The sequence below is a fragment of the Nylanderia fulva genome, unplaced genomic scaffold (assembly GCF_048542155.1).
Source record: "Nylanderia fulva isolate GAGA-0341 unplaced genomic scaffold, ASM4854215v1 Scaffold4, whole genome shotgun sequence".
Lineage (NCBI taxonomy): Eukaryota > Metazoa > Arthropoda > Insecta > Hymenoptera > Formicidae > Nylanderia > Nylanderia fulva.
In genome coordinates, this window is record NW_028190476.1 from 7,444,896 (window position 1) to 7,458,547 (window position 13,652).

The 13,652-nt window shown below is 30.5% G+C and overlaps 3 protein-coding genes across 4 annotated transcripts in view; 2 read left to right on the top strand and 1 right to left on the bottom strand.

Annotated features, from left to right (window-relative positions):
* The first annotated feature begins 276 nt into the window (after nt 1-276).
* twf (twinfilin actin binding protein) lies at nt 277-6,365 on the top strand. Of its 2 annotated transcripts, none has more exons than XM_029305945.2 (5): nt 277-485; nt 639-716; nt 925-1,584; nt 1,674-1,792; nt 3,184-5,609. In XM_029305945.2, exons 1-5 carry the CDS (start codon nt 461-463, stop codon nt 3,346-3,348), a joined length of 1,047 nt encoding a protein of 348 aa, XP_029161778.1. In that variant the 5' UTR covers nt 277-460; the 3' UTR covers nt 3,349-5,609. The 2 variants fall into 2 exon arrangements, with proteins under 2 accessions (XP_029161778.1, XP_029161777.1); XM_029305944.2 differs by lacking the exon at nt 3,184-5,609 and adding an exon at nt 6,016-6,365 and having other exon boundaries at nt 278-485.
* Nucleotides 6,366-6,749: 384 nt separating this feature from the next.
* 140up (RPII140-upstream gene protein) lies at nt 6,750-8,412 on the bottom strand. Its single transcript, XM_029305947.2, has 5 exons — nt 8,263-8,412; nt 7,914-8,133; nt 7,505-7,759; nt 7,173-7,421; nt 6,750-6,909 (listed from the first exon to the last, which is right to left on the bottom strand). The coding sequence occupies exons 2-5, from the start codon at nt 8,111-8,113 to the stop codon at nt 6,783-6,785; spliced, it is 831 nt and encodes a 276-aa protein (XP_029161780.1). The 5' UTR covers nt 8,114-8,133; nt 8,263-8,412; the 3' UTR covers nt 6,750-6,782.
* Nucleotides 8,413-8,576: 164 nt separating this feature from the next.
* The window catches only part of tweek (transmembrane protein KIAA1109 homolog tweek), a 38,167-nt gene continuing 33,091 nt past the window's right edge, over nt 8,577-13,652 (top strand). The window contains 5 exon segments of the mRNA XM_085486041.1: nt 8,577-8,768; nt 9,366-9,688; nt 9,754-9,897; nt 9,980-10,306; nt 10,772-13,046. Coding sequence (XP_085342167.1) covers nt 9,433-9,688; nt 9,754-9,897; nt 9,980-10,306; nt 10,772-13,046 — 3,002 coding nt within the window. The 5' untranslated portion in view covers nt 8,577-8,768; nt 9,366-9,432.

Here is a 13,652-nt window from a genome sequence, read left to right on the forward strand (position 1 = left end):
TTATATTTTATATTTATATTTGTAATTAATATATTTATTTTTACAATTCATTTTATTTATTATATATTTTATAAACAATAAAATATAATGATAAATAAATCTCTAAACAATTGAAATCTTTTATTTCTAATAAATGCAAATATGTTTAATTTTCAAATATTAATATTTTCTACTATTTCTAATTTAATCGATATTTACATTTTGAAATTTGGCGCTTTACCCTATTGAGAATATGGCGGTATGTCACGTGATTTTTCCAGTTTGTAAACTAGTTGAATTGTACTCTATGGACAAAGGAAATGAATATTTTCCTTTCTTGTGAAAGTCTCTAGTTTTAATTTAGGAAAGAATTTCGGTGGTACTTTCTCCTCGGAAAACTTTGGCAGACAGGAAAAAAAATATTTCTCGGAAATTATCGACGTATATTTCAACGCAGCAATAGAGCAACTTGTCTCGCAAAATGTCACATCAGACAGGAATCAAAGGTGAGTATATTTATATACCTTTTATTATACATAATGCATCTTTCTCCCTTTCTCCATGGCAAAGATTCATTCCAATGGATCGTCTGTGTAAAGATATTTTGTAATTGTGTGTCATCGTTATCAACGTTTTGTGATAAGATTGATTTGTTTCAGCCAACGATGCATTAAAAAAATTGTTCACGAAATGCCGTGACGGAAAAATTCGAGTATTAAAAATTTCGATAGAAAATGGTAAGTGTCGTTGAATTATGCAAATTTGCATTTCTATTAAGTTTCTTTTTAATTTCTATAAAATTTCTCTTATAACATTTTACTTAAAAGTCTTACAGTTTAAGATCTGGAAATTAAATATATATATATATATAAATATATATTTTATATATATTTTTATATATATATATATATATAATTATTTATTTATTTATTTTTTCTTTTCCAGAACAATTAACTCCGGTGTCTAGTTCTAAGCCAATACACAAGTGGCAAGATGATTATGATAAAATGATCAAACCATTAATTGAGGAAAATCAGCCGGCTTATATTCTTTATAGATTGGATACAAAGTCGCCGGATTCTGGTTATGATTGGTTATTTATATCTTGGTCTCCAGATACCGCACCGGTGAGACAGAAGATGCTTTATGCATCTACTAAAGCTACGTTGAAGCAAGAATTTGGCACATCTTCGATAAAGGAAGAACTGCATGGCACTGTTCCGGAAGATATCACACTGGATGGTTACCATAAGCATAAGAGAAATGATACGGTGCCTGTGCCATTGACAACAGCCGAGGAGGAGTTGGCTGAATTGAAAAAGACTACCGCAACGACAGATTACAGCGTGGAAACGAGACATCAGACATTGAGCGGCGTAGCATTTCCAGTAACGGATGAAGCTAAACAGGCTATTGTAGAATTGAATAAGGGGATTCATGAATATGTTCAATTGAAAATTGAATTGGATGAAGAAAAGATACATTTAGTAATGGCTTGTGATATTTCATTAGATAAATTACCAACTAAAATTCCATCTGATGCTGCTAGATATCATCTTTATAATTTTAAACATACTCATGAAGGAGATTACACAGAAAGCATAGGTAAATAATGATAAATAATTTAGTAAGTTTATAGTAAGTGTATATACCAATATATAGTACAAGTAATTTTATTATTTTATTTTTTTTAGTTTTTATATATAGCATGCCGGGATATAGTTGCAGTATTAAAGAAAGAATGTTATATTCATCATGCAAAGCCCCTCTTCTTGATCTTATCCAGTCTTTAGGAGTAACTATAGCAAAAAAGGTTAGTATATATTTAATCTTTCAATAATTTATTTTTAATTATTTTATTATCTTAGTTTTGTTTTTACTCATTTTTTACACAAGTATATATTTTTATTTTGTCTCATTTTTATATAAATATCTTTCTTCATCAATGTTCCTAGTTTAAGTTAGTTTGAAGATAATATTGCAATTAAATGGATATATTTTTGAAATAATAAGAGGCTTAAAACTGATATAAAAATCATAAAAAGTTATATATAATTTTTTGTGAGATTTGTAATATTGATCAAACTTTTAAACTTTATTATTTCAAAAATGTACATACACACACCCACACACACACACACCCACCCACACACACCCACCCACCCACACACACACACACACACACACACACACACACACACACACACATATAATACATTTATACAGAGACAGAAATAGAGAGAAAATGTCTCAAACTAAAAAGGAAGTTTAAAAGTATTTGATAGGAAGTGTTTAAAGTATTAAGAAGAAAGAGAGAGATGTTAAAATTGATTAATTAGATTGGATAAATTTTGAATATTCAGGTATAATATAGTATACAGTAGAAATTCCTGTAAAATTGTTTTTATTTTCGAATATTGATATAATTTTATGTTATATGTAATATTGAAGTTAATTCTTAAATTTATCTTATTTATATATTTATAATTGATCCATTGAGAACATAATAGCTGCATAAAAACTTATTGGAGATTGATGTTAAAATACCATGCACATCAATATTGTCTTAAATTTATATGAATGACATATACACACATATGTATGTGTTCCATCCCATTTTTAAATTGAGGAAGTGTGTATGTTTATATATCATAATAATACATTATACAATATACCATAATATATTCTGTATGTATATCATATACTCTCTCTCTTTTTCTTAATTTAATTTAAATATCTCTTTAGAACTAACAGGGGATTAGGAAGGAGGATATTATATATTATATATACTATATATAATATATATTATATATTTATTATACATATATAAATGTATTATAATAATATTTAACATATTATATATAATATATGTAATATGTTATAGTCGAGTATATATTAATATAATCGACTATATTAATTAAAATGGGACACTGTACATAATCTATAATCTCTTAAAATTTAATATGCTTTAAATGTAAATTATATACTGTGCCATGCTTATAATAATAATTTTCAACAATTATAATATATATCCTTGATCTATGTAATGCTTGCTTTTCTAAATCATGCAACAATATTGCATCAACAATATCAACAATATTGCTATTTTATCTATTATTTTTTATTTGATATTTGAAATATTTTTCAAATATAAACGTATGTATATATAATTGCCATCTCTGTATTATATAAATGCAATCCCAGTTGGAAGTAAATAGTGGGGAAGAGTTAACAGATATGTTAGAAGATCCTTCAAGCATAAAAGACACAGCTGCAATAACTCCCGCAACTCCATCAACACCTTGTGCCCCTACTCAATTTATAGCCGAGAAAAAATCAAAACAGAAACGATCTTGTGTTTTAAGCTAAAACTGGCCTAAAGTATTTGTCTCTGTCATTATTATTGCTTCCGCTAATTAAAAATGTTTGTGATGTTTTGCGCATCAAATATCTTTTCCATGAATAGAATAGTAGTATAATATTATGACATCATTGATGGCTCATTTGATATAGAATTTATTTGATGGATTTCCAATGTTTCCAAATATTAGAACAAATTAAAATTGCAATTATATATAATTATACATATATGTATATATATATATATATTGCAAATTAATTTAAGGGCAGTAGAAAGAAAGCGCGTATTATAGAAAAGAATATTAATCTCAATGTTGTTAATCAACATTTAGAATTAATTTATGTGTCAAAGTAAAACGTAAATATCTATTTAATGAAAACAGAATGAACTAAATAATGTATTTTTCTAAATTATAAAGGCAAAAGTGTCAGACATATGAAAGGCTCTTTGTTGTGAAACGCCATTATATCTACAAAATAACTTAATGTGAGATATAATACAACCTCTATATATTTCGTATTATTTTAAAGACATATACTATTTTTGTTTTATATGAAATATTGTGCTGAAATAGAATGAAATCCACTTTGTTTGACATTAAAAGCTAAGCCTCATTTTTATTTGGATTTTTATAGTTGACATATAAGCATTATATGTATGTGATAAATGAAATGTGAGTGTAATTTAATTTTATATAGAGAATGTAATCAAAACATTCCATTTATATAGTTCCCTCATGTTTTATTTTATATATTTTTTATACACATTTGTAATTCTTATATTTAATAGGACACCTTGTATATGTTTACACACACACACATGTATACACACACATACACACACTTCATAAAAATATACAAAATATACAAAATTCCATTATATTCAGTCCCGAATTAGTTCCTATAGTTAGTTCCTATAATTAATTCCTTATAAAAAGTGATATGTATCCTATTTTAAGTATTCTTTAAGTAGATTTCGAAGGCTTGGCTTTTAAGCTCATTCAAATAGTCATATATATATAAAATTTAGTAATGCAATATTTTTAATATCGATATGTAGTAATTTGCATATAATATGTGATGGACAGAGAGTTAGGAAAAATTCCATATTTGCTCTAGATAGAGATAAAGAGAAAGAAGAGATAGATAAAGAGCTAAAGCCATTCACCTAACTTCTCTACACATATATACGTATTTTCAATATGATGATAATGTAGCGGACAGTGATAAATACGCGAGCACCATATTAACATGAATATATTTTTTTTGCACTATATATTATATATATATATATATATTTCAGCTATAAAATAATTAATAACACTCTAGTTATTCTACATATAAAATTTTATATCATGTTCTATATATATTGTAAATGCTACAAAAATATTAGATTCTATATAAATACGTATGAAATAAGACTGATTTGAGGCGAGTCCTATCAGCTGTTAAACATTTACATAACTTTTTTTGCAAGATTAGTTTAAAATTATTCTTTTATTTTTGAATTTTCGCAAAAAGTCGCATTATATCAAAAATTCTTACACATTTAATGTATTTATTTTATTTTTAAATACATCTCTATGCCTTCAAAAAGAATTTTCTTAAACATTTTTAAGTGGGTTTATGCAATTTACAGCAGATAGGACTAAAATTTGATAACCAGTAACAAAATATACAAGAGGCATTCTATTTTTTGTAATCTGTATTTTTTTAATACCCGTAGCTTTTTATAAAAAAAAACTTCAAATATTTTAGTATAAAATAGAAAGAAAATGAGAAATTGGTAGGTCTACTCTTGCGCTGTGAAGATAATTTGTGAGTTAGATTCTTGTAATTTTTTCTCTTCCTTGCACAGTTAAGTTTCTTATATTGTATAAATAAATAATGTTTCTTCTGATTTTAGAGAAATTTATAAATTATAAAAGTTATGAAGAATTCTATTTATAACAGTTTATCTATAAAGCTGGAAGAGGAAATAAAGTGATATTTGACTCACATATTTGCTATAGATCTAGTTAATACTATGTTAAAAAAAATAATCTAGTTACGGTGTTCTATTTTACAAGATTATGACGCACAGTGTTATCTAGCATGTTTTAATTAAGTAATCATATCAGGCCTATTCTGTAATTGTTTAACTTTATTTTAACTCTGATATTTTTCTTCTTCAATTATATGGTTATATAGATTCATTCAAAGAAATTGTATATCTTGTCAATATCAAATATACTGGAAATAATAAAGCATTATGCAATTTAAACTTACAATTTGGTGTTTCTTTTTTTATATCATATTCAGTATCATGCATATTTATACCAGGTGCATACAATCTAATTTGCTAAGGACCTTTTTAGGTACGTATATGTATTTGCAATTAACAAAGAAAAGATTCTTTTCATGATAAATGGATCCTTAAATGGGTATGTGATTACTTTTCAAGTTTGAAAGCATGTTTCTTATAGAATTTACAGAATAGGCCTGCCATATATGACCTATAGCTTCAATTAATTTACAAATTTTTCTATCTATATGCACACACAATGTCATATGAACATTTTTTTTGCAAATTGGGATATATATTTGCAAAAATGTGTACATTGTGTGTACATGTAATTTCTTATATATACAGTTATTGTTTTTTTTTCTTATTAAATCGTGTATTAAATTATATAGCTTGAAATAACTGACGGAAAGGAACTTACCGAAGAATTTTTTCAAGAGGAATTGCATCCAAAAATTAGTTTGCATCAACCAAAATTTGCTAAACCCAAGGGTCCACCGAACAGAGGTGCTAAGCGTATAACCAAAGTCCAAGAATTAGCATCTTCTGATCAAACAAATTAAATAATTAAATTAAAATTTGAAATTAATATCAGGATAAAAACAGGATGGTATTAGAATATTTTTTCTAATGTACTTTCTTGTTGCACATCTATTATCATTGAAATATGCATATCTTTTCATTTATTTTCAATGAAGAGTATTAGTATTTTTTATAAATATGTTTAAGCAAACAATTTATATTTGGCTTATTCTGTAAATATATTAAAAAATATATATTATTTATTCTATCGTTTAATTTCTATTTTAATTTTTACATGATATAAAAAATTTTATCAAACTTTAAATTTTTAAGCACAATTTATATTTTGATTTGTTCTGTAAATATTCTGAAAAAGTATATAATTATTTATTCTATTGTTTAAATTTTTACATGATATATAAAAATGCATCGAATTTTGCACTTACTATGATAAATTATTTGTAAAATTTGTACATGTATTTAAGGAATAATTTTAAATCATTTTGTCATCTTTCAAAATTTGTACTAATTATTAATAGACAAATAATAAACGTAGGTAATATGTATGTAAAAGATTTATAGATGAATATAATAAACACACATATATCTATGTACAAGATTTATTTACATAATAAGTTCATGTCTTATGATCTTCAACAGTCACTTTTTCTTGAACTGTGCGCATTTGTTGATTTTGTTGATATAATTGTTTCACTTCTGGTAATTCAGTAGCCATACATTCTTTTATCTTCTTCTGTAGAGTCCTGTGATTATTGAATACATGAAATATCAATACTAATATCAGGAGTATAATGGTAAATAGATAATAAAAACAGGTTATCGATTCTGTAACTTTTTCTAAAGTGAAAACGTGAAATGTGAAAAAGTTATAGAATCGATACCTAGATACATCTTATAATTTCTATATAACATTGTAACAAAATAATGAATTATATATATTATAAAATTTCTTTATAGAAAAAAATAAATTTAAATTACAAAAAAAGTGATATTTTTTGATACTTACTCATCTCTTGAATTTACCCATTGATATTGTGCTTCTAGTACTTCATCTATAGTTACTCCTGACAGTTTAAGAATAAAAACTGATACACCGCCGCATATTCCACCTAATATACCACCAAGTCCCATTCCAACGCACGCTCCTCGCAATCCTAAATTTATTTTAAATAGTAATCCTGTTACAGAACCGCCTAACATATAATTGCCTACTGTTAATTTTCCTCGATACGCCGTTGCACTTGTTGTTATAGTACTGTAAAAGAATATATCTACAATTTATAGTATATACAATATTCCTACAAATTTTACATAGAGACCATAGAGATGTGTGCTTACCTAAATAAAAAACAAAATAGCGCAAGTTTTGCTCCCATTCTGCCACCCTTTTTTATAAAACTTTGAGTAACTGATTGTTGAAGATGCCACTTTGCATCAAAATGACTTATAAACCTTGTTGCTTCATTACTTGAGATAAAATTGTCCACAGTATTCTTAGTTGCACTCATGCCACCCAAGACTACACCAATTACACCACCCGATAGTGTTATATTTACGATAGATGTTAATTCCTTTGTCAAGTAACCATCTTGGCTGTAAAATCAAATTACTTCTAACAATTGTGCAACATAAATTCGATCTGTATATAAGTAAAAATAAAACAAATACAAGTAAACAATTGTATATATATAATTTCTTATATATAATTATTATATATAATTCATTCAATAATAAAGTAGATAAATACTTTCGATGAAATATATTTTTCACTCTATCCCAACCCAATTGATCATCCAGTGGTTTTATTACATTATTCACAGGTTTATCAAAATTTTCATTATTATCAAAAAATGGAAATAATCCCATTAATATTGGACTTCTGACCAGACCTAAGCGCATCATTCTGACAGTTCTTAAGAATTTATCGCAAATTGTATATGTATACATATACAAATGTAATAATAAACCTGCAACAATATTAGAAGTATATAAACATTTACATAAGCATAAAAAAATAATATAAAATAAAAAATAATGTAAATAATAGAATATACAACAACGAATAATTAAATATTTTACGCTTCACATTACATCACCTCTTCAACTATGAAGTCAATATAAATATTCAAATGAGATTCAAAACACTTTGCATATTTTTCAGCAATAAATATACATAGGTGACATTTGTTTAAAAATAATTTACTCCAGTGGGATCTCTTCCCATGCGAGCTTTCTTGAGCAAATGACGTCACAGCTGGACATCAGCTGTTTCTACTGACGTATTACGTGATTGGCTGTCAATGGAGAAATTTTGGGGACTTAAAAAATTCCCTAGTCGACAACCAATCACGGCACTTCTAACCTAACCTAATTAACTTAACCTAACCCTAACCTAAAAATATCCAGCTACCTTATCTAGGTTTCCTATTTTATCCATGATATAAAATGTCAGTGGTTATGCGTTATCACTATTCGTTCCTATTCATCGATGACAATTCTGATATATTTTCGGGTCGCTGCAAAATGATAAACATAAAAACATGAAGAAGAGATCTCGCACGTCGACGTTTCGATGCACTTTATATCCGAGTGATTAATAAAGGTGAATCATCGAATTGAAATGTCCTTATAGATATTTTTCTTGCACGTAGAGAGAGTTTTACTATTTGCGACGAATTATTTTTTAAAAGATACAAAATTCTAGATCGCGTCTTTGTTGTATGAATAAATAGTTGCTTCAGTACGATTTAATATATATTTATCACAGTTATTTATTGCGTATGTTTATACATAAATTTTGGCTACTTTTATATGCCAAACTTTATTAATTACAAAATAATTAATTTTTTTATACATTGTTACAAATGTAAAGATTATGTTCATAATTTAGGCAAATTCGAAACAAAGAGATTAAAAAAATGTATATTAATATATAATAATTGCAACCTTTCGATAAAAATAAATTGAATAAATACATATTAAATAAAGAAGATTAAATTAAAATTTTTGTATTTAATTTATATTATTATTATAATATTTGTAGTTAATTTATATTTATCATATTAATTTTATTTGTTTTATACTCATTTATTATATTAATGATTGTATAAAACTTAGCAATTGAACACATATATAATTTGCATATATATTTATATTACATATTTATATAGTTGTGACAAATCTTGTTTTGTTATTTTAGAAAAAAATACATAAATTGATATGAGCAACAATTCTTGATTTAACTGGCGGAGGGAAACAACACCATCATGGGGGAAATCGAAGGATACAATGCTACAATCTCATCTTTCTCTCAAGAGGCAGCCAAGACTGTCTGGAATATTTCCAGTCATGTCATCCTGGATGACCTTAAAATGGACAGCAACTTCATATGGTTGCTGTGTTCATTAGTATCCGCCATATCTTGGATTGTTTATATTGCTTATTATAATAGCAGAGTGGCTGGTTATATTTTAACAAAATTATTAAATCGATTTGTCATTAGAGATGGATACGTTAAAGTTGGTAAGGACACAATTGTTGTGTTGGATCATTCGTATCAAAGTATTTACTTTATTTTTACTTTGCAGGTTCCTTCACACTAAGTGCATTAAGTGGAAAAATAATGTTCAGGGACATTGATTACATTACAATGGATTATAGCTTTAGAATCCAGGATGGCTGGCTTATATTCAGATGGTGGAGAAGCTACGTTCCCAAAGACGTATCGGAAGGTATAAAACACTTTTTCTTTCCATATTTCATATAATAAATCTTATGACAAAATAATATAATTAAATTTTCTTATAATTGTAGATCTTTCACACTCTGATACACGATTATCGGTTATGCTAAATGGTTTTGAGTTACATGTGTACAATCGCTGTCAACTTTACACACAATTGGAAAAATCTTTTGGTCTTTCGCCACAAATGTTTCCCGATGAAGAGGATCATAATGTAAATATGGACGATCAAGATGGGGAATCTATAAATAATGCAGCCAACGAAACTCGTCATTCACAAATCAATGCAATCGATGTATCTCGTCATGTAGATAACATCAGAAAAAAGGAGGCTCATGTGATCGCTCGTACTTGGAGAGATCTGATACCAGTTATCAAACTAGACATTTGCACAGTTAGTAATATTTTTTCTATTTTGATCTAAATTCTGCTATTCATGACAGGAATGTGTAAAATGGATGTTGAAATACGAAATGTAATAACAAAAGAAACTATTTAAATGGAAATGTAAAATAGTTTTTGAAAAAGTGTATTTTAAATGCAAAATAGCTATTTTACATTTTGTACAGGGTGTCCCATAGGAAATTGTTGAAACTAATCAGCTGTCATTTTTTAATGCATGCGCTTATTGAGAAAACAAAAATTGTGTTGGAAAGAGGAAAGTCTGCAGTTTTTAATGGGTATAAATTAAATGTTTGTATTATATATATATATATATATATATATATATATATATTAGTTTATTTTATTGAGCTGATTAGTTTAAGCAATTTCCTATGGGACACCCTGTATTTCCATTTTAACGCGCACTTCTGACGACAAGGAAAGTTTTTAAAAATACTATTTGCATTTCTCTAGGGAAGGACTGGTATTTGGTAATCGCCTGGTACCCACTACGCTCTCCATAACTGTGGAGGAGGCGCATTTTGTATATTCCACAAAACCAACGGCGTCCAGGCACGATCATTTCATGCACTTCACCAAGTGTAAGGCGGAGAACTTCAAAGTGATTTTGGCCCCGAGCCCGAAGTACACCGGGATGGTTGACGATCCGCCCAGATACATGGGAGAGGGTTTCGTGATTCTAAGTTCGAATAATATAGAGGTTTATTATTATATGGACGAGCCGGGCGTCGTACCGGAACATCCCGAAATGATACGACTGGTGAACGGGGACATGGTTGAGGCGATGCCTCCGATCTGGGGCATCGACATCAAGTGCGGAAAGGGTACTGACTTCAGTTACGGTCCATGGGCCGACAGGCAGCGAGAGCATTTATTCAAATTCTTCTTTCCCAATAATTACCAACCATTGAAGATCACCAAATCACCCAAACCAGGGGACAAGAGACAGGTTCAGTCGTTTGATATCAGATTGTCGACGCTGAATGAAGCGACCATCGATGTACTCTTCAGTAAAAACAGAGAGACCAATGCTGTTCATGTGAATGTAGGGCCAGGCTCGTACTTGGAAATTACAATGCCCTGGATAGTATTACAGGATGGTTACACAACGAAGATAACGGGTCAGCTTCTGCACCTGGAGGCCACGACTAGTCTGCAGTATCGCAGTCTGGTCGAGAGCGAGACCCTGGAATTTGGAGTTAAGTGTCATTATCCCATCAGATGGAACGATCATCAAGAGTGGACGCTGAATTTAACCGGATGCAAGGCTACTGCTAATTTGGTCTACCTGCACAAAGACTTCTTTCAGGATATGATCAACGACTGGGCGAGCAAAGCAAGGCCCGACATCCTACACTTCGTCCCATACACCTGGAAATTTAGTTTACTCTTGAAGGAATTCGAACTGATCACGATCTGCAACGAGTACAACTGGATCGACTGCTCGTCCCAGAACCAGGAGAACGCGCACATCGCCTTCTGCGGGGAGTGCTTCGATCTGTCGTTTGATCTTCCGTTTGTGGACTTCCTACCTGTTACAATACCACTGCGTTTCTGGATCCAAGGCGAGAGCGTTGATCTCTCCTTTTATTTACCGGAGGTCAACACCAATCGTATTATTTTACTAGCGTTGGATAAGAATGCGAAGATCATGACGCGCGACGGGTCTCACAAGCACTTGCACGAGTTGAACAGAGGCAAGAAGTGGAGGAACTTCTGCCAGAAGGAATCAGGCTGGGTCGATTGCTGGTCTGTACCAATTGTAGCGCTGAGTATCAACTATACGTATCACTTGTGTCCACCTCTGGGTCCCACTCCGCAAGCGAATATCACCACTCCGGAGAAGGAGGAGATCCTTCTGTCTCCCATGCGAATTCCCAAATGTAGGAAATCACCGGGCTTGCAGTGGGCGAGAAGCGGGGCGCAGAAGTTCGACCCGCAATCCATAGCACCTGACAAAGTCAGTTTGGAGCTTGAAATTGGGCCGTCCGTGCTGATTCTCTACGGCTCGCTGCTGAAGAACTTCATGCACCTGAAGGAGAACATATTCGGGGATTATCAAACGTTCACCGACATGCAACAGAGCAGAGCGAGCTCGACGCCGATCAACGCGGAAAGGAGCAAGGACAAGGACGTGCAAAACAGCAGCGTTGAGGTGTCCATGGAGGATGAAGAGATCAAGTCCAAACCGTTTGATCCTAGGGATTACAGACCCCTGGAGGTGACCGTCGGTGTCACCATGCACGACATTCAGGCACATCTGATCAAGAATTGCAACGAGGACGACCCGTCCTGTCCGATTATCATTCTGGAACGCTTCGGGTTTGAGATGAGGAAGAGCTACAAGGAGACGCAGCTGCAGTTGTTGCTCTCTCCTGCTATTGCTCTGCTTACGGATAACGTGGTGAGGTCGAATAAAGAGCGTCATTTGAATCAGGGGCATTTGATGCTGAGTGCGCTGCAAGTTAGAGGACACGCTATGTTCAGCAATGAGGGACGGAGCCTGGATCAGGAGACGTTGGAGTACGCGTGGCTGATTGAGGTGCAATTGGGCAAACTGAGCGGAAAGATCACCTCCCCACAGCTGCATCACTTTGTTACGTCGTTGGAGACCTTCTTGTTGATGGCGAAAAATACTGAAAACAGTCTACGTCCACCCAATTTACCGTTTCAATGTCATCATGGTCTCCCTCCGCTGCAATGTCCAGAAAGCGATGTTGATAAACATTATAGGTATATGATATGTTTTCTTTATTTTTAGTATGCAGGATGTTTTATTTTAATTAATAGTCGAATATTTTACAATCATATTTAATTATATTCATTAAAATGAAACAAACCTTTATAATGAAAGGACTCTGCACTAAATATATAGGATTTTCTTTATCTTTAGTATGCAGGGTGTTTTATTTTAATTAATAGTTCAATCATATTAATGAAAATGGAACAAGCCTGTATAATGAAAGGACACCAAATACACGATTTTGGCTGTTTTTTTTCATATGTTGTAGCTTATGTCCTGCTGAACAAAGGATCATAAGGTCTACAACATATAAGAAAACCAACTAATCTTACCAAAATTTAATTTTATATGATTAAATAGTGCAGGGTTTTCTTATATAAAATCCTAGAATCCTAGAAATTGAATTCTAGCAAAATCAGCTGATTTTCTCATATTGTAACTTATGATTTGCTGAACAAAAAATGTAATAGGCTCAAAGTTAAATAATAGATAGTTCAGTCAAACACGAAAAATTAGGACTGTGTGACTTGTTTGATTGACTATAACTCAGTAGTAACTATCGAATATTTAGCTTTGAAGCTGTTACATCTTTTGTT